The sequence below is a fragment of the Podarcis filfolensis genome, assembly GCF_964270895.1.
Source record: "Podarcis filfolensis genome assembly, chromosome: 15".
Taxonomy (NCBI): domain Eukaryota; kingdom Metazoa; phylum Chordata; class Lepidosauria; order Squamata; family Lacertidae; genus Podarcis; species Podarcis filfolensis.
The window spans coordinates 26,953,546-26,977,885 of NC_139618.1; the positions used below are offsets into that span (position 1 = coordinate 26,953,546).

Here is a 24,340-nt window from a genome sequence, read left to right on the forward strand (position 1 = left end):
ATGGTACCTGTTCTGCTCCTAGCTGGGAAGCCCTGGCTCATGGAGGAATGGATTGGGGCCACCTTAAATAAAGAGGTGCAGAAGCCATTCCACCTGAGGAAGCACCCTCACACTGCTTTTGCTCGGCAAAGGTTTGCTGACCAATCACAGCCTCTGGTCATTTAGAACCTTTCTGTTGCTAGGCGGTCTTCTCAGGCCACAGCCCAACAGACGACATACAGTTGAGGTAGGACAGGAAGTTTGAAATTCGGTGCGGAAAGAGAAAGGGAGAAAACATCGCAGGATATGAGTAAAAACAGGTTGAGAGGCATTGAGAGGAGGAGGGTGGTGGTGGTTAGGGATTGTCACAGTATTACAAAACCAACCCAAACCCTGGGAAGGGGGACATGTACAGGGGGAGTAAGGACAAATGCTTAATTGTGCTTAATTGGGGGCTGGATTGGATGAAGGCAGCCCTGTTTAGGGAGGTTTTTAATGTTTGATGTTTTATTGTGTTTTTAATTCTGTTGGGAGCCGCACAGAGAGGCTGGGGAAACCCCGCCAGATGGGTGGGGTATAAATAATAAAATTATTATTATTATTATTATTATTATTATTATTATTATTATTATTATTACCCTCAGGGCCCCTTTCAGCCCTATCATTATGTGTGGATGGTACTGATTGCCAGTTAGGTACTTGGAATATATAACTGGTAACTTCAATGGCTTAATAATAATAATAATAATAATAATAATAATAATAATAATAATTTATATACCACCCTTTATATACCACCCAGGACGGTGTACAAAATTAAAAACACATTACAGAACATCAGTGATAAAAACATAATAAAAACCCTAATGGCAGACAGCCTAGCAGTAAAAAAATCATAATAACAGTCCACTCCTCCCACCGCCCCCAAAAACTTTCATGGGCCATAGATTATTTAACAGCCATAGGCCTGGGTAAAGAGGAATGTTTTTGCCTGACGCCTAAAGACATGTAGCAATGGTGAGAGCATTCCACAGTTGGGGAGCCACCACAGAAAAGGCCCATTCTCTTATTGCCACCCTCCAAACATCTCTGGAATGGGGGGGGCACAGAGAAGGGGCCTTAGATGACAAGAATATGGGTTGTTTTATATGGGGAGAGGCACTCCTTAAGGTATTGAGGTCCTGAGCCATGTAAGGCTTTATAGGTCAACAACAGCACTTTGAATGGGATCCAGAAAGTGATATAAAGCCAGTGCAGTTGTGCCAGGGTTGGTGTTACAGGATCAAACTGCACAGTTCAATGTTTTTGTTGGACTACAGTTCCCATCATCCATGAGCATTGGCTAAGCTGGTTGAGGATGATGTGAGTGGAAGTTCAACCACACCTGGGGATTTTAGTGCAAAGCATTGCTACTCACCTGCTGCCCTTTTTGTGTGTGACAGGCTTGGAACCAAATGAGGTGAAAACGAGTTTCTCTGTTCTTTTCAGAGGTTAGAATAGCTACACCTCCCCCATGAGGAAGACACATTTCTGTGCCCTTGTGATTGTAACCTTCATCATCCTCGGCTACCAGTTCCACAGATCTGAGATCCAGGTAGATTTAAACAATTTAACTGATAGGTATCCCCCTAATACAGACCTTGACGAGCTTTCTGCTGACCTTCCATTTGAAAATAAATAAATAAATGGCAAAGCTTTTGAAAACATTACTGCCTTGACAGAATGGTGTTTAAGGGCAATATTAATTTAGAGTAAATTTGTTCCAGTATTTGTGTGTGTGTGTAAAGATTTCCTGCTGCTTTTCTCTCTGTTGAAGAAAAAAATGAATGTATTGGTTGCCTTGCTGGACCCATTAACGCATTCTCGAATCCAGCATTCATAGAATCATAGAACTGTAGAGTTGGAAGGGACCCTGAGGATCAACTAGTCTAACCCCCTGCACACAAGAATATGCAGCTGCCCCATATGGGGATCAAATCTGTAACCTTGGTGCTATCAGCATGACACTCTAACCAACTGAGGTGCCTCTGGTAAGCCCACAAGTGTTGCTAACTAAGTTCTCAGCCTTGCTGTCATTTTAAGTGCAGCCCTAACCACCTAGACTCCTAAAGCTTCACTCTGAATGTGACTGTGCTAAGCATGTGACTTTCATGGGGTGAAGAGTATTCTCCACCAATGAGCCATCCTCTTTCCTTGTGAACACTTGCAATTGCTTCTTTCTCATTGCATGCTTCAGATAACCAACTCCAAAGGTCTCAAGAGACAAGTAGAAAACATTACAGTTGCTACAACTCTTGGTAAGGACTCTATAATTTTCATAACCTCATCGGCTGTTAATTCAAGAAATACAGTCATAAATATAAAACATATTGCAAACAGTATTGGCTAATGGAATAAAGCAGAGATGTGGGACATTTGTGGCCTACCAGATGTTGTGGGTGTGGGGATAGTAGGAAAGGATGTATTGAATAAGTATTATCCTTCCTTCACTCATGCTAGTGAAGTGATGTAGCAGAGCAGATTCCCCTCAATATAACAGGAAGTTAGTTTGTAGTCTTGTTTGAATCTCTTAGTTAAGATTATTTCCTGGTTTTCCCTTTAATCCCTCTTAAAAGAATAAAGACACAGGAGTCTTTCTGAGTAAAGTAACAAAAGGTTTACTCACGTTTCTGTTCACGATTTGATCCCTGAAAGGCAGGCTTCACCTAGTACAGTAGTACCTCGGGTTAAATACTTTTAAATCGTTCCGGAGGTCTGTACTTAACCTGAAACTGTTCTTAACCTGAAGCACCACTTTAGCTAATGGGGCCTCCTGCTGCTGCTGCGCCGCCAGAGCATAATTTCTGTTCTCATCCTGAAGCAAAGTCCTTAACCTGAAGCAATATTTCTGAGTTAGCAGAGTCTGTAACCTGAGGCGTATGTAACCTGAAGCGTATGTAACCCAAGGTACCACTGTAGTTGCACAAAGAAACTGTGAGTTCATCTCACAGGGAGACTGACCTCATGTGCTCCTGGCCGAGAGCCAGCGGACAGCAAAAATTACATTAAGATAACAAAATGGCTGCGGGAAAGCAGCATGGCAGCAAGAGAGCAGGAAGCAAGTCAGAGAGAAGACAACACGAGATGACTGGACTGAACATGACTGAGAAAATAGCTGCATGACTCGGCTCTTTTATGGAGTCAGCCAGAGCCATGCCCATCTCCCAGGCCACATGCAGGGGGAGGACGCTCCAGACCAGTGGAACAGGAAGTTACACTGACTGGATGTCCCCCTGCCTGTGCCCTCTCTAGGGAAATAAGGAATGTTGCATTTGACTGCACCAATGGATTGTATCCCACAGTGAGACTCAACTCCCAGCAGCCACAGTAACTGGCACAGCCAGTGTCCAGCTGTGATGGGCATTGTAGTCTAGCCTCACCTTGAGGGTCACAAGCTCCCCACCCCTGTGAAAAACAAGTGTACTCTATTTTTTGCTCTATAAGACGCACATTTTCCCTCCTAAAAGGTAAGGGGAAATGTGTGTGCGTCTTACGGAGCGAATGCAGGCTGTGCAGCTATCCCAGAAGCCAGAACAGCAAGAGGGATCTGGCTTAGCCACGTGAAGCCTCTTCAGGGCAGGGGGAGCCTTCATCCTGCGCAGCGATCCCTCTTGCTGTTCTGGCTTCTGGGATTCAGAATATTTATTTTCTTGTTTTCCTCCTCCAAAAACTAGGTGCGTCTTATGGTCTGGTGCATCTTATAGAGCGAAAAATACGGTAATTTCTTACATATGTTCTTGCTGTGTCTCCCAGACGTTTTCAAATCTATCCCCACCTTTCCCAGGTATTTCTAGTACAGTGGTACCTATGGATGTGAACAGGATCCGTTCCGGAGCCCTGTTCGCATCCTGAGTAAAATGTAAGACGCGACTACGCGTCTGCATGTGCGCGGGTCACATTTTGCCTCTTCCGCGCACGCACATGATGTCATTTTGAGCGTCTGCACATGCGTGAGCGGCGAAACCTGGAAGTAATGCGCTCCGTTACTTCCGGGTCGTCACAGAGTATAACTTGAAAACGCTCAACCTGAAGCACATCTAACCCGAGGTATGACTGTATTCATATTTTAATTGTTATTTGGGTGAATTTGGAAATATTCAGGATCTGTTATGAACCATTCAACAACCAAAGACGGCGGGAGCACAACTGGACCAGTGAAAGGTGACACTCCGAGCTGTAATAGGATGGAGTGGACCAAAAAGGACGAAGAAGTAAAAGGCATCGTCGCAAAACTGGACCAGATGGTTCCCAACGTCCATTTCACAGATATAATGACCACCACAAGTGCCCAGAAGAGTGAGGCCACCTTATTAAACAACAAGTATTTTTATTGTGTTGGAGACCCCTTGCTGGTTCAACTGGATTTGTACAACCACTTGGGAAAGAGAAAAGAATACGGAGGAGACTTCTTACAAGCGAGGATCACCTCTTCCAGTCTTAATGCTGGAGCTTCTGGGAGCATCACAGACTACAGGAATGGGACATACCTGGTCAATTTCACTTTATTCTGGCCTGGCAATGTTAAAGTATCCCTTATGCTCATCCACCCCAGTGAAGGAGTTTCAGCACTGTGGGCTGCGAGGAAGAAGGGCTACGGCAAAATAGCTTTCGTAGGCACATTTTTAAATGGAACATCAACTGTCTCCAGTGACTGTGGTTATAATATAACAGTAAAAGAGCGGTGTGATTATCTTGATGAGCGAGACCAAGAGGCCTTCTACTGTGTGAAGCCAAACAATGTGTCATGTGATGCTTTGATCCGCCTGAAAACCTACAATGAAAAGGTCACGTATCTCACAGACTTGGAACACAGCCTTTTAAATAGGTATTTATTTGGCTACTTATTTGTGAATGATCCCCTGTGGGACTGTGCTGATCTGTGTATCTGCTCTCTATGAGTAAGCAGGTACATTGTGGTCTCATGAGAAGACTATAAGAGTCTTGTGGACTAGGCTAACATCTCATCTAACATCCTGATTTCATAGATGCCTACGTGCGGTGTAATGGTTAAGAGCGGTAGACTTGTAATCTGGTGAACTGGGTTCGCATCTCTGCTCCTCCACATGCAGCTGCTGGGTGACCTTGGGCTAGTCACACTTCTCTGAAGTCTCTCAGCCTCACTCACCTCACAGAGTGTTTGTTGTGGGGGAGGAAGGGAAAGGAGATTGTTAGCCACTTTGAGACTCCTTAGGGTAGTGATAAAGCGGGATATCAAATCCAAACTCTTCTTCTTCTTCTATGGGAAGCCCACAAGCAGGTCCTTTTGTTTTTATTATTTTTACTTGGTCCGAGTATGTCTGACCGGGCAAGAAAGATTTACAGCAGGCAGGAACTTCTGAAGGTCGGATTACAGTGTGAACAAGCTGTAAGAGCTGATTATTTTCGCCTAGATAACGTTCCGGTGGGAGTAGCCAGGCCGCCGGGCTCTCCATGGATTACTATGCCTCCAGGGAGGAGGCGAAGGCGGCGTAGAGACAGGAGGCAAAGGCGGGGTTGTCGGGCTGGCGTCCTGGTAAGATTACAGAGGAGTCCATCTAAACCACCACTCCCCAGCATATTTCTTGCCAATGTGAGATCTCTTGCCAACAAGATGGATGAATTGAGGTTGCAGGCAGCAAAGAACAGCCTTGTAAAAGATTGCTGCGTTTTATTTGTCATTGAGACATGGCTTCAACCGTCCATACCAGACACAGCTATTCAGTTGGAAGGCTGGGTGGTACATCGTCATGACCGAGGCATGGACTTCGGAAAAACTAGAGGAGGGGGGCTGTGCGTATATGTGAACAAATGCTGGTCCAATAATTCTAAGACTGTGGGCAGTCACTGTTCACCGGATTTGGAATATGTGGCTGTTAAATGTAGACCAGCCTATCTCCCTAGGGAGTTTACAGCTGTTATGTTAACTGGTGTGTACGTGCCACCAGATGCCAATGCCAACTTGGCTTTGGGACGCCTGCAGAGCCTTATCAGCAGCCAGCAAGACAAGTATCCTGAAGCTGTGCACATCATTGCGGGAGACTTCAACCATGTAGAACTTAAAACAGTGCTCCCAACGCTCTATCAGCATGTGAAATGTCCCACAAGAGGGGACAAGACACTAGATAAAGTTTATTCGAATGTAAATCACGGCTATAGGGCTTTACAGCTGCCACACTTGGGCCAGTCCGACCATATGTCTTTGTTCCTGGTACCAGCATATATCCCACTCAGGAAACGGGCTCCCACAATATTAAAATCTGTTAAAATCTGGCCTGAAGGTGCTATTCACCAGCTGCAGGACTGTTTTGAGAGAACTAATTGGGATATTTTCGATCGTTCAGACCTGGAGGAGCACACGGCGGCAGTTCTGTGCTATATCAATCACTGCACAGACACTGTCACAGTAAACAAATCCATCCGGTTTTATCCCAATCAGAAACCCTGGATGAATAGAGAGGTCCAGGGCCTGTTGCGGGAAAGGAACAGGGCTTTCAGGTCAGGCGAGGTGCAGCTTTACAGTGTGGCAAGAGCAAACTTGAAGAGGGGCATTCGACAGGCAAAACGGGATTATAGGCTGAGGATTGAGGATAATTTAAGGAGCAACAACACAAGACAGATGTGGCAGGGGATTCAGCACATTACCAACTACAAACCTAACCTTGGTGCTGTCGACGGTGACCCTTTGCTGGCGGAGGAGCTTAACCTCTTCTTTGCTCGCTTCGAGAAGGAGCCACCTGAGACGCCGGTATTACAGCCACCAGCCCTTAGGGGCCCCTCATTCACGGTAGAGGAGCATGAGGTGAGAAAGGTATTGAGGATGGTGAATCCGAGGAAGGCGGCTGGACCTGATGGCATCACTGGAAAGGTGTTGAAGGGCTGTGCGGATCAGCTGGCGAGGGTCTTTACTAAGATCTTCAACAAGTCCTTACACCAGTCTATTGTCCCACCCTGCCTGAAGTCGTCAACTATTGTCCCTCTGCCCAAAAAATCCACAATCAGTAGTTTGAACGACTACAGACCAGTTGCACTGACTCCAATCATCATGAAGTGTTTTGAGAAACTGGTGCGCCGTCATATTATTTCCTGTCTTCCATCAACTTTTGACAACTACCAGTTTGCATACAGGGCAAATAGATCCACAGAGGACGCTATCACCACCACTCTCCATGCTGCTCTGTCCCATCTGGAGCAGCCGGGGAGTTATGTGAGGCTGCTGTTTGTGGATTTTAGCTCAGCTTTTAACACTATTCTCCCCCATAGACTGGTGTCCAAGCTAGAGGCGATTGGACTCTCCAACTCCACCTGTCTCTGGGTTTTGGATTTTTTGTCAGAACGTTCTCAGAGGGTTAGAGTAGGGTCACATATGTCCACAGCCCTTAGCCTTAACACCGGCTCACCACAGGGTTGTGTGTTGAGTCCCCTGCTCTATGCTCTCTATACGTATGACTGTACAGCCATCTATTCCAGCAACAAAATCATCAAGTTTGCTGATGACACTACGGTGGTAGGGCTCATTTCAGGAGGGGATGAGTCCGCCTATCGGGACGAGGTGGAGCGGCTCTGTGTTTGGTGTGGAGAGAACAATCTGGCTCTTAATACGGCTAAGACCAAGGAATTAGTGGTGGATTACAGGAAAAAAAAGGCGGACATTCAGCCCTTGTATATCTATGGGGAACGGGTGGAGAGGGTGGCGGAATTCAGGTTTTTGGGAGTAACTATCGATCAGGGCATGACTTGGAGCGCAAATACCACTGCTCTGGTGAAGAAGGCCCAGCAGAGAATTTATTTCCTCAGACTTTTAAAGAAGAACAATCTGAGTGAGAGACTGCTGGTGTCCTTCTACCGAGGCTCCATAGAGAGCATTCTTACATACTGTATTTGTGCTTGGTTCTCCAGTTGTACAGCTAGGGAGAGGAAGGTGCTCCAGAAGGTCATAACCACAGCACAAAGGATTATTGGTCAACCTCTCCCATCCTTGGAAGAATTGTACGGTTCCCGTTGTCTTAGGAAAGCAAACAACATCCTGCAGGATTCATCTCACCCGGGATACAGTCTGTTTGCACTACTGCCGTCTGGCAGGAGATATAGAAACATCAAGTCAAGGACAAATAGACTGAAAAACAGTTTCTACCCGAGAGCTGTGGCCCTTTTGAATGCTGTAACTCGATAGTGTGACTTGGGAGATTGATGGGTGGGGGTGTGGGTGTGGCTGGAATGTGGTTTGTGGGTTGTTGTTGTTGTTTTGCTTTTGTTGTTTTTAAGGGATGGCATCCAATTTCGTTGCACTTGTGCAATGTTGCACGTGTGTAATGACAATAAAGAATCTATCTATCTATCTATCTATCTATCTAAGTGCAACAGCAACTTCCCCTCCTGCCATTTCCAGAAACTGGTATTCAGAGACATACTGCCTCCAATAGTGGAGGGCGAATATAACCATCATGTTTTCTAAACCTCAAACATGACATTGGTCCAGCATGATGTGTTTGGTTGAGGCAATCTGAAAATAGGGGCAATTGAGTTATTTCTCCATCTCCATTTCTGAGTTTTTCGAGGACTGAATTATTTGTTTTGTTTATACATTTATAGGCTTTCCTACCTGCTCTTCACCATACGGAGTGCTACAGGAGTATAAAAATATAAGAGTAAAATCAGCTAAAACAAGAATAGGGCAGGTGTGGAGGGCCAGGGTAAAAAGGTGTAAACAGATGAACGAATGAACCAGACCTGGGATAGCTCATTCGGTAGAGCATGAGACTCTTAATCTCAGGTTCGTGGGTTCAAGACCCATGTTGGGCGAAGAGATTTCTGCACTGCAGGTTGTTGGACCAGATGGCCCTCGTGGTTCATTGCAACTCTACAATTATATATGATTCTATATTAAATCTGTTCAAATGGCAGAAGTCATATTTCAAAATCCCTGACTCATAACAAAACAATTATTATTATTATTATTATTATTATTATTATTATTATTATTATTATTATAATAAATGTGGCAGAGTCCTAAATTTGGGTGGGGAAGGAGGCAAGAAGCTTGTTCTTCTGAATCCAAGGCTGCAACAGCACACACCTCCCCCCGGCTTATAATAAAACTATCTGTTCTTTGAAAAACATAACTATTCCAAATCTTTATACCAAAAGCCACCACAAAGACACTTCGGGTGACTACTAAGCCAGACGCATTTCCAGTTACAAATAAAATGTAGAAGTGGGAAATGTCTCCACTATTTTGTATGAGGCAAAGAATCTCCTGACTTCTAGCTGGAGATGGGGGCAGGGAGTGGTGTCCCGAGAGCGATTTTTCAGGAGTGATCAGAGGTGGGCAAAATGCTAGATGTAAAGGAAGGGTAATGCATCTGAATAAGTAGGTAAATTATGATGGTGGTTATTTCTTAAATTTCAGCCCTGCCCTTCCTCCCAAAGGAGCCAAAGGCAGCAAACACCAGAGCAGTAAAATAATGTTACTAAAATAAAATAACATTTCAAGTACTTTAAAATACTTTAAACATTAAAAATATCAGGAGTACCTAAAAATAGCTAATAATAGGACAAGCTATGCTCTGATTTCATTTCAGTTTTTATTTTACCAGGCTCACCCTATTACCTTCACTTCATCCACATCTGAAACACTGAAACACTCATTCTTGGGCATTTCAATATAATTTTCTATTTATATCCAATGAGGATGTAACTTCATATGAATTGTCTTTCTGGATCAGATTGAAGTTCATTCAGCTAAGACTTCCATTTCCAAGCACGTCTAGTTGGATGAAAGAATTAAGTGGGGTAAAAACCAGGAGCACTCCTAAAAACTGATATGTTCCAACGTGCTTTTCTAATTACCATTTTTCTCTCCTAAAGGTCAAACATCGGATGCAACATCCCTCAGTCTTTCGGAACCTTTCGGGTCATAGTCTGTGAAGGTCTGTTGGACTTTCTCTCTTCACAGCTTTGGTGATCTCTGCTGGGAAAATGGGGAAGCTCCTGTAGCAAGTCTCACCACTTCTGCTTATACAGTATATACAACAGCAGTAGAGAGAAGGGTTTGGGGAAGGGAATAAAGAAATACTGGGGTTTTGCCTCCCTAAGAGACTTAAATCTTATTGAAAACAAAGCCTCTCTCCTATATGTTGGAGAGGGTATGATATGGGGTGGATCTACACACAAGGGAAAAAATGCTATAAATAAGTCAGAAATTGAATTGTTATAACAAAAGGGGGGAACCTATGTAAAAATTGCATAGAAACTTTGTTTACTCTCTGGCACCATCTGGTTGGTGCTGTTAAATATGTTTCTCGATAGAAATTTAGATGATGATGGTGATGATTTCATTATGTATACCCCTAGTCACTCTCAATATGGGTTGCCCCAACCACTCTCAATCACAAAGTTGGGTTATTTCCTTTTGGCTTCAGGAGCAGTTATAGCTCAGAATTGGAAGACACTTCAGAATATAAGTATTGACCGGTGTTACCCAAACGTATGACAATGCACTCTTTTAGAGAAATGAAAACAAAAACTGTAGGTTGCCGGGGGGCAAAGGAAAAAAGGACCCGTCTGAGAAAAAATGGAAAGGCATTTATGGATTATTCAAGCACAAAGGATAGTGCTGCCTTCCACCCCCAATATACTCTAGACCAGCCTTTCTCAACCTTGGGTCCACAGGTATTGTTGGCCTACAACTACCAGCACCCCTGACCACTGGCCATGCTGGCTGAGGGGGATTGGGAGTTGTAGTCCAACACATCTGGGAGTGGAAGCAGGAGACCAAATAATTATAATGAGGGAATAGTTATTCTGGTTTTGCTCCATCCTGGAAAATGTATTTATCACTACATTTATAACTCATCTTTCTTCCAGTATGCTGAAAATGGTGTAGATTGTTCTTCTCCACATGAGAACCACATGAGATAGATTAGGCTGAGAGGAAGTAACTGGCCCAAGGCTACCCAGCGAGTTTCAGTTTCGAGTAGGGACTAGGACCACTGGCTCAAAGCCTCTGGCTTCAGAACTAGCACATGGTTTGTCAGGTGCCAAATTGATGGGCTGCTATAAAATGTTGGCTCTGTCCAGTGGCGGAGGAAGGGGTATGTGTGGTCCACCCCGGGTGTCATCACTGAGGGGGTGTGACAAAATGAGTTTTAAAAAATAAAATGAAATTGGGCTCACAAAACTTTTTAGGGGTGACATGGTGGCTGAAACGGCAGTGTAGGACTTGCGTCTGCCTACTGCCTCTCCCTCAGCTGCCCTACAGCAGAGGGGGATGCAGTGGAGAGGCTCCAAGAGTCAGAGATGCTCACCCCACCTCCATGGGTGGATCGTCCCGCCCCCCGGCTGCAGGACATGCCCCCTCACAGGCACCCGAGCGGCTAGCTACGCCGCTGCCTCTGCCAACTACTGTCCTCCTCCCTCCTTCCTGGAGCTTTGTTTTTTTTTTTTTTTTTAATATTTTTATTTTTCCATATAAACACAATACAACAAACATAAACATACAAAAACAAAAACAAAACAAGAAACATGTATCATTTCATGTCCTAATTTCATATCCTATCTTCCCCGACTTCCTCATGCTTCCCCTTTCTGTATTCCAAATTCTTATCGATTGTTCAGCAAATCTTCCCTTATTTTAATTTAAATTTAGACTATTCTTCCTTGTTTTCCTTGTCTTAACCATTGCTAATAGTAACCATTTACTTTCCAGTCCAACATCATTCTAACTTTCATTAACTTTATGATATTTCTTTAAATAGTCCTTGAATTTTTTCCATTCTTCTTGCGCTGCTTCTCTTCCCTGGTTTCGGATTCTGCTCGTCATTTCTGCCAAGCCCATATAGTCTATCACCTTCATCTGCCATTCTTCCAGTGTGGGTAGTTCTTGCGTCTTCCAGTACTTCGCAATGAGTATTCTAGCTGCTGTTGTAGCATACATAAAGAAAGTTATATCCGTCTTTAACACCCCTTGGCCGACAATACCCAAGAGAAAGGCCTCTGGTTTCTTGGGGAAAGTATATTTAAATACCTTTTTAAGTTCATTATAGATCATTTCCCAGAATGCCTTAATCTTCGGGCAGGTCCACCAAAGATGAAAAAATGTACCTTCAGTTTCTTTACATTTCCAACATTTGTTGTCAGGCACATGGTAAATCTTTGCAAGCTTGACTGGGGTTATGTACCACCTATATATCATTTTCATAATGTTTTCTCTTAAGGCATTACATGCCGTAAATTTTATCCCGGTGGTCCACAACTTTTCCCAATCAGCAAACAAAATATTATGACCAATGTCCTGAGCCCATTTAATCATGACCGATTTAACCGTTTCATCTTGTGTATTCCATTTCAGCAGCAAATTGTACATTTTGGACAAATTCTTAGTACTGGGTTCTAACAGTTCTGTCTCCAATTTTGATTTTTCCACCTGGAAGCCAATTTTGCTGTCCAGTTTAAACGCTTCATTAATTTGATGGTAGTGAAACCAATCTCTCACCTTCCCTTTTAATTTCTCAAAACTCTGCAATCTCAATTTGTCCCCTTCCTTTTCCAAAATTTCCCAGTATCTTGGCCACTTGGACTCCATATTTAACTTTTTAACTGCCTTAGCTTCCATTGGCGACAGCCACCCCTCCTTCCTGGAGCTTTGGGGTCCCCACTGATTGCCCAGAGACTATAGATCCATTCACCACTTTCAATGCTGGTTTCCTCACACTGCTACAATCATTGCTGTCCAAGGACCCTCATAGGTGCAACATCTCTGGAGCTGACTGCCGCTTCACAGGTAAGATTCACCTTCTGTTGTGTGGGCAGGACAGTCCCTCCCCTTACCTGACCGATCCCTTGGCAACACCTCCCCAGGCGGGATTGGGCAATTGGTTGAGGTAGGTGGAGACCTCCAGGCATCCAGCCTGGAGAGGATGAAGCCAGCCCGAAATACCAGGAGTCGCACTGGGATCCGGGGGGCTGCGAACGCTGCAGTTGTGAACGTGCCTCCTGTACGGATCATGTTCGCAACCCAAGCATCCACTGTATCTTATGTATATCTTAATGAACTAAATAGAGTGAAAGATTATGAGTCATGGGGGCAGTGCGTATTTCATTTGTTGATATTTCGTTAATGATGTTTTATAGGTTAGAAAATGCTGTACTGATTTGTTAATCGTGTAATATGACTTTTGCTGTAATTGTGACGTTGGGTTTATTTTTAAGTGCTGTTTCCTTAATAGTATTTCATAGATCACAATTGTTAATTATTTCATACTATTTATGCTGTATTTGTGATGTTCTGTTGCTATTTATTGTTTGTAAAGCGCTTTCCAGAATGAAGAGTGGCATAAGAATGCAATAAGGCATTGGCATCTTCTTGTTTCTCATTTCCTTTTGACAGGCAAGAAGGCAACCATGGCAAAGGGGAAATGTGGGGTTGGAATGAGCTATCCATCTCCCAGTGGCTTCGTCTGGAGGAACGAGTGGTATCCTGTGTACTGCCATGTGCTCAGCTTCAGAAACCTCAAGAGAATTAAAAGTTGTTTGAAACGAAAGATTATTTACCTCCTGGGAGATTCAACTTTGAGACAATGGATGTGGTATATCACAGATAAAATCCAATGTACGTTTTCCTACCTAGAGACAACCACAATGTAATATTGTTGCCTGTAACAAGTATCTTTGTTTCAGGCTTCTGTACCCTAACTTTTGAACATCCAGTCTTTCTTATGTTTCAGAAATCTGTTCTACGTGGAGATCAGGGAGACATTTGTCTAAGGGCTTATCCACACTTACGTTTTTGGCTTGCCCTTTCCAGGTCAACACTTAAAAGCTGTGTATCTGAGTGGGTTTTTTGTTTGTTTGTTTGTTTCTGTTTTTACCAATGAGCTTTCCCCACTCTTCAGCACTCAGTTGCCATTTGTTCCAGTTGAGCTTTAAAGAGCATTTTTTCATGGGGAAAGCTCTGGAAAGAGCAAAGGAAAGTGTAATAAGCCCTAAGTTGTGCTTTCCAAACCAATTCATAAATCCAAACACAGCTATCCTTTGGAATTCATTATTTGAATCTTATGGTGCGGTTCTCCAACCAAGAAATGTAAACAAAAATGCATTTATTAGGGCACTTTATTTTAGGAAAGTTTTTTGCTTGCAAAAAATATTATTGATTTTCCGGAGGAGTTTAAAAAGAATCCTGTTTATCCAGGCTCAAAGATACTGTTCCTGGCTTCACTGAAATCACTGGTTGAGTGAATGTTTTAAACAGTTTGTAGAATGTATTTGTTTTTTCACTCATTGAGACTATGCAGGAAGCAGGAGCCAGTTCTGAATGAATTCAGCTTGCAAGAGTCAACGCCCAGCACTTTTAGCTGTAACTTCATTCCTCATTCAGTTCTCTCTTGAAGAGGAAAAGTCCTACCTGCCAGGAGCTTTGATCTCCTTTGGCTGATGAGTGCACAGATGCTCCCCTTCCTTACCACTCCATAGCCAATTGGCAGATGACAGCAATGAAGATGTCTTAGGGAAAAGTTTGCCCTCTGCTGACATCATTTGCCTGGTAGTAAAGGTGCAGCCATAAACTGCTACTTCCAAAGAGAAACTGGTGCAATCACTGTAAGGAAAACAGCATGCGTACCAGGGAGGACGAAGAAAACTCATAGCAGACACAGGAATCTTTGCATATTTCTCTTTGAAATGAACAGTACTATTAGATGAACAAGAGTAGGCCAGTCATTCTGCAGTTTTCCCCACAAGAAGTAGTCCATTGATTTCTCAGAGGATAGTTTTCAAAGATTTGTATTGATTCCCCACCCCCACCCCCTCTATTCCTGCATTAGCATTTCAGTATTTTGACCTCCATGGAACGGGTAAGCAGAAGAATATGATGGCTCTGGACATGAAAAGAAACAGCCAGATCCAGTGGAAGAAGCACAACCACCCTTTTGTCACCATCCTTGAATACATGACAGCAGATCACAGCTACATCACTCGGGAGATTGACAACGTGGCAGGCGACGGAGACACGGTGGTTGCCGTCTCCCTAGGCCACCACTTCCGCCCCTTCCCCATCGAGCTCTTCATTCGAAGGTTGATCAACATCCGGGGAGCCATCCAGCGCCTTCTCGTGAGGAGCCCAGATACAAAAGTCATCATCAAAGCAGAGAACACCAGGGAGATAGATATTGACCAGGAGAGATTTGGGGACTTCCACGGTTATGCCCAATACCTTGCGCTAAAGGACATTTTTCGAGATTTAAAGGTGTTCTTCATTGATGCCTGGGACATGGCAATTGCCTATGGCACAAACCTGGTTCACCCACCAGATCACGTGGTTGGAAACCAGATTGATATGTTTTTGTCTTACATATGTTAAGGCAGTAAAATAAACCCAGAGTGAAAGCTTTAATTCTGCAAAGGAAAGGATTTTGAATGGGGCAAGACAGTCAGCTAAACATGTGGAACATTTTTATCAGTTGCATTTAGACGCTTAAGGGTGTAATAAAGCACCAAAGCAAATAACAGATAAAGCAGAGGACTTTGGATCGGAAAATGTAGCAATTAAGGATATGGGACAATTTATCAAATATTGGATGGATAAACTTGATCCCACTGGGTTTCCCTTAGAATGTCAGGAGAGCCTTGCTAGGTCTTCCCAAAGATCCTGTCAGGGAACTGTCATCGGAAGAACCGGTGGTGCAAGGGCTCCCAGAGGTTGAGAGAGACTTATCAGCGGAGGAGGGAACCAGCAGGGGGAGAGAAAGAGCTCCAAGGGAAAGCGAGTCGGAAGAATGGCTCAGAGACAATTCCAGCGAGAACAGCGGGGAGGTTTCAGGACCTCCTATAGGGACACCCACTCCTCGCCGGAAACTGTCACGTAGAGAGTCCAGAAGACGTGTTTCTGTTAAGGAGCTGTTATGCTGGAAGAAATTCCATAAACGCCCACTGTCGGATTCTGCCAGCGACTGACGGAGCCATGCTTATGGAGCTCCGTTACAGACAGTGGTTTGTGGACTTAGCCAAACACTGAGGGACTAGGAACTTTACGCACAAGCAGCTCAACATCCCATCACAGCAATCCGACAGTCCCTGAAAGCCGCTTGTGCAGAGAGGCATCATGAGCAACCCAGCCGGAACCGGAGAAGCAGGAGGAGCTGGAGCCGGTCCAAGCCTGGAAGAAAGGTACCGGGTGTTGGAGGTCCAGCTAGCGCTGCAAACGGCGAGGCTCGATGAGAGGAGGGCTCAGGATGCAGAAAAGGCAAAGGCCCCCCCCACAAGCAAGAAAGATGCCAGGATTGGTGCAGAAGTTTGGGGGGGATCCCAGGAACTATCAAGCCTTTAGGACAGAGATGCAGTATGCTCTTAATCTGCAGTTTGATGACTTTCCCGACGAGGAATCGCGAGTGGCGTTTGTGGTTAGCCATCTCGAAGGGGGGGGCGAGAGACTGGGTTAGACCCCTGATGGCAGGGCATAATGAAGTCTTGAAAGACGCACGGAAGTTTTTTCGTGCCATGGACCTGATGTTTTCCAGCGACATTGAACAGGGAGTGGTGCGCAGACAGTTGATGGCTTGTAAACAGGGGAGCCGATCTGTCCGTGAGTACTGGACTGAGTTCACTATGTTGATACACAAATTGGGGTGGGATCTGTCAGCGGAACCCATTCAAATGCTTTTCGAAGAGGGACTTTCTTCGGCTGTGAAAGACGAACTTTCCCGGGTGCCCAGGGCGGAGTCTATGGACCAGCTGACCAAATCAGCGCTGACCATTGGAGCATGCCAGGAGGCTAGAGCCTTGGAGAAGCGGGAAGGGAAAGGGGAGCGTTGGAGGGATTTCCGCATTCCAGAGATTCCGGAGCCAACTTTCCCGCCCGCAGAGCCGATGGAAGTTGGAACAGCGCGCGCGCGGGCAGTTTCAAATCCCAGTGAAGGGCGGAAGAAGGAGGGGAAGAGCCCCAAGAAATGTTATCTCTGCCAGCAGCCAGGTCATTTTGCCAGAGTCTGTCCACAAAGAAAGGAATGGCAAGGGATGGCAGGAGCTGTTGGGGGGGAAGGAGGAGGAAGGGCAGGACCAAGTAAAAGCCAACGCCTGACTGCCACCATCAGGGCACAGCAGTCAGGCCAAGGAGCAGTAAAAGTGCCCACGCCGGAACCTCCGAGACCAGCCCTAGTGATAGAGGTGTTGCTAGAGCTGCCAAACGGACATCCCTTAAAGATAAGGGCACTGTTGGACTCAGGCAGCTCCTGTAATTTTATGAGCAAGGAGTTTGCAGCAGAACACCAGATACAGACAATCCCTTTAAGCAACCCCTTGTAGGTGACCACGATCGATGGGAGAGAGCTGTTGGGAGGAGAAGTCAGCTTACAGACCGTCCCAATGGTAATGAGGGTAGCCAGGCACACCGAAAGAATAGCGTTCAATGTGGCCACCTTGGGAGGGGCTCCCATTATTTTGGGGATGAGCTGGCTAGCGTTGCATGATCCGCTAGTGGGCTGGCATCAGAGAGTGGTCTCCTTTGGGTCAGCACATTGCCTAGAACATTGCAAAGAGGGCAAGGCTCCGGAAGGGGCAAAGGCCTTTCTAGCAGGAACAGAAGTAACGGACAAAGGAAAGGTGCCCAAACAATACGCTGACCTGAGCAATGTCTTCAGCGAAAGGGAAGCAGACAAACTACCACCGCATAGACCCTTTGACTGCCAGATCAATCTAGTCCCTGGAACCCAGCTCCCTGTGGGCAAGCTGTATGCCATGTCAGACAGGGAAATGCAGGAGTTGAGGGAGTTTATTGACAAAAACCTGAAGAGAGGTTTCATCAGAGAGTCCAGAGCGGTGGGGGGCAGCCCAGTGTTTTTTGTGGACAAAAAACACACGGATAAACCTAGACTTGTAGTGGACTTCTGGAGCATAAATGCAGTGTCGGAACCAGTGGCTTTCCCCATGCCCAGGATTGATGACATTTTGACCCGGGTGAGGAAGGGAAAAATTTTCACTAAACTGGACCTAAGGGGGGCATACAACCTGATACGGATAAGGAAGGGGGATGAATGGAAGACAACAATGTTCACCCCTCTAGGGGCTTTCGAATATCTCGTTATGCCCTTTGGATTACAAGCAGGCTCAGCATGTTTTCAATCGTTCATGAACCACGTCCTGGGACCTCTGCTCTACAAGAATTGTGTGGCCTTCCTAGATGACGTATTAGTCTATTCAGAGAATGAGGAGCAGCATGTAAAGGACGTCAGAGAAGTGTTGAGCCGACTGCAAGCAAACCAACTGTGGGTGAAATTAGAGAAGTGTCAGTTTCACACCAAGGAGGTGGAATTCCTGGGGTACCGCTTGTCAGACAAGGGATTAGCCATGGATCCAGGCAAGGTCCAGGCGGTACTGGAATGGAAGACACCGAAAACGAAAAAAGATGTGCAAAGATTCTTAGGGTTTGGGAACTTTTATCGGAAGTTCATCAAGAACTTTGCCCATTTAACAGCTCCCATCACGGACTGTCTCAGCAGCAAGAAGAAATTTGTTTGGACGGCAGAAGCGGAGCAAGCATTCGAAGAATTGAAAAAGGCCTTCGCTTCGGAAGAACAGCTCCTGCACGTGGATTTACAAAAACCCATGAGAGTGGAAACTGACGCATCAGACCGGGCGGTGGGGGCGGTGCTTCTTCAGCCAGGGAAGGATAAGTCGGAGTGGACTTTGCTGCCTTAAGAGTGGGCGAGGTGGTAGTCGAAGGTAGCCCAAATGGTTTGATGCGTGGCCTCCTTATGGAAGACGTGCAGCTGGCTGAGACGAGCATGATGGTACGGATACGTCAATCCAAAACTGATCAGGCTGGTAGGGGTGTCCTTCTTAAACTCACAGCGTCTGGGGGGCAGGACCCATGCCCAGTAAAGGACACTAGGCGGTATCTTTGTCTCAGACTGCCTGGCCAGGGTCCGCTTTTGATTCACGAAGACGGGTCCCCCTTATTGAGACACCAATTCACAAGGGTACTCTGCAAAGCTATTGATGCTTGTGGTTTAGCTTCCCGGGATTATGCTGCCCACTCTTTCAGGATCGGCGCTGCCTCAACTGCTGCGCGCTTGGGCTTGCCCGCGGACAAGATTAAAGAAATGGGCCGATGGAAATCCAATGCTTATAAAGGGTACATCCGCTAGTTTCCCCTCCGCTATGTTGAACCTACTTACCCGCTTTTTCCCCCTTTTCTTTCGTCCTCAGCCGTTCTCAGGAGAAGTGTGTGGATTTGCGGCCACAGTATAGTCCATTGGGCCTGCGTTCGGGCGGTCAGCTGCGGCCTTACCCACCATCTTGGTTTGCCACCTGGGATGCGAGTTTCCTGGTTTTCGAAACGCGGCATGCGGTGGGAAGAGCTTATGCCATTGCTGATTGGCAGAGTAGCCACGTTTGGCCCTCCAGACATCCTTATCATTCACTTGGGAGAGAATGACCTTGCTAATATGAGAAGCGTGGACTTGTTGTGGAACATAAAAAGAGACTTGGAGGCGATCGCGGCCTTGTGCCCCAGAACAATGGTGTTCTGGTCCTCCTTCTTGAAAAGAATCGTTTGGCGCGGTGCGCAGAGCTGTATGGCCATTGAAAAAACCAGGAAACTCTTGAATCGGGCGGTAGCCCGTTGGGTACGCTTCATGAATGGCCGAGTCATTTATCATGACCGTATCCGGATCGGCGACCAAGCCATATACCGGAATGACGGAGTTCATCTAACAGACATTGGGAATGACATCTGGTTGGACAGCGTTATTAGTAGCATTAGGGATTGGTTGCAGCTGTGAGGGTATTGGCGGCGAGCCCCTTTGCGGCTCGGGTGGCGGTTAGGCATTGGATTCATGTGTTGTGCTGTGTCAAGGGCTAGGTGTGGCCATCACCTATGCTATCTACCGTGGGTTATTCCGTTAAAGGAATCTGGTGGTCGTGTATTCCGTCCGATGCCTGCTTGGCGGGAGGCCATGGCATGACCCTCGGTGACATCAGGGGGTGAGCCTATAGTTGGATTAGCATCAACAGGCTCCACCTACTGTTGAATAAACCCACCTCCTATAGTCATCCAATGCCTAAGCCAATACCTTTTCACTGCTGTAATCAATAAAGTTGTGGCCTTTCCTTGCCCATTAACCTTATATCACGTGTCCTTGTGTATTTATTTCACTTAGCGGGGGTCGGGCCCTCGATCCACAAAGACTCTCCTCCCTGGAAAAGAGGGGAGTGGTTGTGGGCGGGAGACCGAGCTCCGCCCCTGGTAGGGGGCCTTAGCCCCCTCCCCTCCTTACCTGGCTGGTGCCCACGCCCACCGGAGGCAGCCAACCAGGTGCCTCCGGGGGGCGTGTGTAGCAGCTTAATGCTGTGGCACCAGCTCTGCCTCCTCCTCATTCGTCGTTGTCCCTCAGCGAGTCACCCACCCTCCACTCCCATTTAGCTCAGGGTCTAGGTTTTTGGCCTTGCTATGGACCTTAGGTTGGTCGCCCCGGTTGTCTGGGGGGCCTGGTAGGAATTTTTCCATTTGGCATTAGGCTTTTTGGTTTTTTCGCCTACCTCGTAGCAATCGTCACAACTTTTGTGGTATTGGTGGGTAGGTTAGGCATTGGATTCATGTGTTGTGCTGTGTCAAGGGCTAGGTGTGGCCATCGCCTATGCTATCTACCGTGGGTTATTCCGTTAAAGGAATCTGGCGGTCGTGTATTCCGTCCGATGCCTGCTTGGCGGGAGGCCATGGCACGACCCTCGGTGACATCAGGGGGTGAGCCTATAGTTGGATTAGCATCAACAGGCTCCACCCACTGTTGAATAAACCCACCTCCTATAGTCATCCAATGCCTAAGCCAATACCTTTTCACTGCTGTAATCAATAAAGTTGTGGCCTTTCCTTGCCTATTAACCTTATATCACGTGTCCTTGTGTATTTATTTCACTTAGCGGGGGTCGGGCCCTCGATCCACAAATTAAGTTATATCAAATACAATATATGAAAATGATTAATCAGGAAGTGGAATGGAAAATTAAGCAGATGAGACAAAAGACATTTGAATCGGCTAACAAATGTGGGAAATTGCTAGCTTGGCAGATGAAGAAAAGACAAAAATTAAACACTATTACAAATTTGGAAGTAGATGGAAAGAACATTCAGAATCCATTGGAAATTAGAAAGTGTTTCCAGAGGTACTTTAAACAACTATATACACAAGGGCCACAGAAAGAGACTGATTTAGACCAATTTTTAAGAACAAATGGATTACAAAAAATCTCTCAAGGAAATAAAATAATGTTGAGTCACAAAATTACGGAACAGGAGGTGGAAGGTGCCATTCAGAATATGCAGTTGGGTAAATCTCCAGGGCCAGATGGGTTAACCTCCAAATACTACAGATCTTTGAAAGATTGGTTAATTCGGCCACTAAAGGAGGTTTGCAATGAAATTTTAGAGGGGAAAAAGGCACCGGAGTCGTGGCAGGAAGCCTACATTACACTTATACCGAAAACTGAGTCTGAAAAGACGCAACTTAAGAACTACCGCCCCATATCCCTGCTCAATGTGGATTACAAAATATTTGCTGACATTTTGGCTAACAGGTTAAAAAAAGTGTTAGGGGAAGAAATTCATAAGGACCAAGCTGGCTTTCTTCCAGGTAGACACTTGTCAGACAACACGAGGAATATAATTAATATCTTGGAGAAGTTGCAAGTGAACATAAATACCAAGGCAGTTTTAATTTTTATAGATGCGGAGAAAGCCTTTGACAATATTTCTTGGAGTTTTATGAAGAAGAATCTTCAGGGGATGGGGGTTGGCCAAGGGTTTGAAAATGGTATAAGTGCAATTTATTCAGAACAAAAGGCGAAACTAATTGTTAACAATGTGGTAACAGAGGAATTTAAGATAGAGAAAGGTACACGACAAGGTTGCCCAATCTCCCCATTGCTTTTTATTTCAGTCCTGGAGGTTTTGTTAAATATGATTAGAAGGGACCGTTTGATTAAAGGTATTCAGGTCGGAGCCAAACATTACAAATTGAAGGCTTTTGCAGATGATTTAGTTTTGACGTTACAGGAGCCAGAATCTAGTACGAAATGAGTATTAGAACTGATTCAAGAATTTGGTCATGTGGCAGGATTTAAACTGAATAAGTCAAAAACTAAAGTTCTTGAGAAAAACTTAACACCGATTGAGAAAGAGAGGTTTCAGAAGGAGACTGGTTTAACACTAGCTAAGAAAGTAAAATACTTGGGGGTTAATATGACTGCTAAGAACTTAAACTTATTTAAAGATAACTATGAGAAATGTTGGACAGAAGTGAAAAAAGATTTAGAAATATGGTCAAATTTGAAGCTTTCCTTGTTGGGCCGAATTGCAGCTATAAAGATGAATGTAATGCCAAAAATGTTGTTTTTGTTTCAATCCTTGCAAATTTTGGACAAGATGGACTGTTTCAAGAAGTGGCAGAGAGACATTTCTAGATTTGTCTGGCAGGGCAAGAAGCCTAGAATAAAATTTAAAATATTAACTGATGCAAAGGAAAGAGGCGGATTTGCCCTGCCGGACCTTAAACTGTACTATGAATCAGCAGCATTCTGCTGGTTGAAGGACTGGCTGCTTCTTGAAAACACAGACATTTTGGATTTGGAAGGTTTCAATAATGTTTTTGGATGGCATGCATATTTGTGGTACGACAAGGTTAAAGCACACAAAGCATTTAAAAACCATATTGTCAGGAAAGCATTGTTCAATGTCTGGATAAGATACAAAGACTTATTGGAAAACAAAACCCCAAGGTGGTTGTCACCAATGGAAGCGAAGGCTCAGAAAAAGCTCAATATGGAGGCCAAATGGCTGAAATATTGGGAAATATTGGAACAAGAAGGAGACAAATTGAAATTGCAGAGTTTTGAGAAATTAAAAGATAAAGTGCGAGATTGGCTGCATTATTATCAAATAAGAGAGGCCTATAATTTGGACAAAAAAATTGGCTTCCAGGTGGAAAAATCAAAATTGGAAACAGAACTGTTAGATCCCAAAACTAAGATACTTTCAAGAATGTATAACTTGCTGTTAAAATGGAATACGCAGGATGAAACGGTTAAATCTGCAATGATTAAATGGACACAGAATATCGGTCATAACATCATGTTTGCTGACTGGGAACAGTTGTGGACCACAGGTATGAAATTTACGGCATGTAATGCCTTAAGAGAGAATATTATGAAAATGATATACAGGTGGTACATGACCCCAGTCAAGCTTGCAAAAATATATCATTTGCCCGATAATAAATGTTGGAAATGTAAAGAAACTGAAGGTACATTCTTTCACCTTTGGTGGACGTGCCCAAGAATTAAGGCTTTCTGGGAAATGATCTATAATGAAATGAAAAAGGTATTTAAATATACCTTCCTGAAGAAACCAGAGGCCTTCCTTCTGGGCATTGTCGGCCAATTGGTGCTAAAGAAGGATAGAACTTTCTTTATGTATGCAACAACAGCAGCAAGAATACTTATTGCGAAGTATTGGAAGACACAAGATCTACCCACCCTGGAAGAGTGGCAGATGAAGATGATGGACTATATGGAATTGGCGGAAATGACTGGCAGAATCCGAGACTTGGGAGAAGAGGTGGTGGAGGAAGACTGGAAGAAATTTAAAGACTATCTTCAGAAATATTGTAAAATTAATGAATGTTAAAATTATGTTCGGATTGGCAATAAGTGGTATTTAGCAACAAAAGTTAATAAGAACATGCAAAAATGAATTGATAAATGGAGGAAAATATAGAGTTATAATATGTTATGAAGTAGAGTTAAGATAAATGAAAGAGGGTAAGGATTTGCTGAATTGATTATGTAAATGGGAATGCAAAAAGGGGAGGTGTGAGGAGGTCAAGGAAACAAGCAAATGAGCTTAAAAATATCAAAAAATGGTGTTTTGTATTTTTCTCTTTTTTCTTCTTTATGTATTTTTGAATTTTTCTGTTTTTTCTTTTATTCTGTGAACCTTTGTTTTTGTAAAACTCTAATAAATATCTTATTAAAAAAAAAACTACAAGAAAGAAGATTCCACCTAAACATTAGGAAGAACTTCCTGACAGTAAGAGCTGTTCGACAGTGGAATTTGCTGCCAAGGAGTGTGGTGGAGTCTCCTTCTTTGGAGGTCTTTAAGCAGAGGCTTGACAACCATATGTCAGGAGTGCTCCGATGGTGTTTCCTGCTTGGCAGGGGGTTGGACTCGATGGCCCTTGTGGTCTCTTCCAACTCTATGATTCTAGTGAGAGGTTTAAACAAGCCTGTCCATTACAGCACCCTAATCTCATGTTTGGGAAACTTTGAGATTGCTAGCTTGCTTTTCTTAGTGAGCTTAGTG

General features: G+C 44.7%; 1 protein-coding gene and 1 long non-coding RNA gene across 5 annotated transcripts in view; both read left to right on the forward strand.

Annotated features, from left to right (window-relative positions):
- The first annotated feature begins 219 nt into the window (after nucleotides 1-219).
- On the forward strand, nucleotides 220-15,633 carry LOC310750484 (NXPE family member 1-like). 4 transcript variants are annotated; one of them, XM_083588717.1, is made up of 7 exons: nucleotides 220-299; nucleotides 1,468-1,573; nucleotides 2,216-2,276; nucleotides 4,120-4,843; nucleotides 9,862-9,923; nucleotides 13,382-13,603; nucleotides 14,814-15,633. In XM_083588717.1, the coding sequence occupies exons 2-7, from the start codon at nucleotides 1,493-1,495 to the stop codon at nucleotides 15,347-15,349; spliced, it is 1,686 nt and encodes a 561-aa protein (XP_083444843.1). In that variant the 5' UTR covers nucleotides 220-299; nucleotides 1,468-1,492; the 3' UTR covers nucleotides 15,350-15,633. The 4 variants fall into 4 exon arrangements, with proteins under 4 accessions (XP_083444843.1, XP_083444845.1, XP_083444846.1 ...); XM_083588718.1 differs by having other exon boundaries at nucleotides 244-289; XM_083588719.1 differs by lacking the exon at nucleotides 1,468-1,573 and having other exon boundaries at nucleotides 227-299.
- Nucleotides 15,634-21,853: 6,220 nt separating this feature from the next.
- The window catches only part of LOC310750802, a 375,302-nt gene continuing 372,815 nt past the window's right edge, over nucleotides 21,854-24,340 (forward strand). The window contains exon 1 of the long non-coding RNA XR_014542289.1: nucleotides 21,854-21,875. This is a non-coding gene — a long non-coding RNA (uncharacterized lncRNA). The remainder of the gene's footprint in view (nucleotides 21,876-24,340) is intronic.

Excerpts from the sequence above, each read along its gene's own strand:
- LOC310750484 (XM_083588717.1), top strand. The coding sequence starts at position 1,493 with ATGAGGAAGACACATTTCTGTGCCCTTGTGATTGTAACCTTCATCATC. Across the intron at positions 9,924-13,381 it reads TCGGGTCATAGTCTGTGAAG|GCAAGAAGGCAACCATGGCA; the intron begins GTCTGTTGGACT and ends TCCTTTTGACAG. Across the intron at positions 13,604-14,813 it reads TATCACAGATAAAATCCAAT|CATTTCAGTATTTTGACCTC; the intron begins GTACGTTTTCCT and ends TTCCTGCATTAG.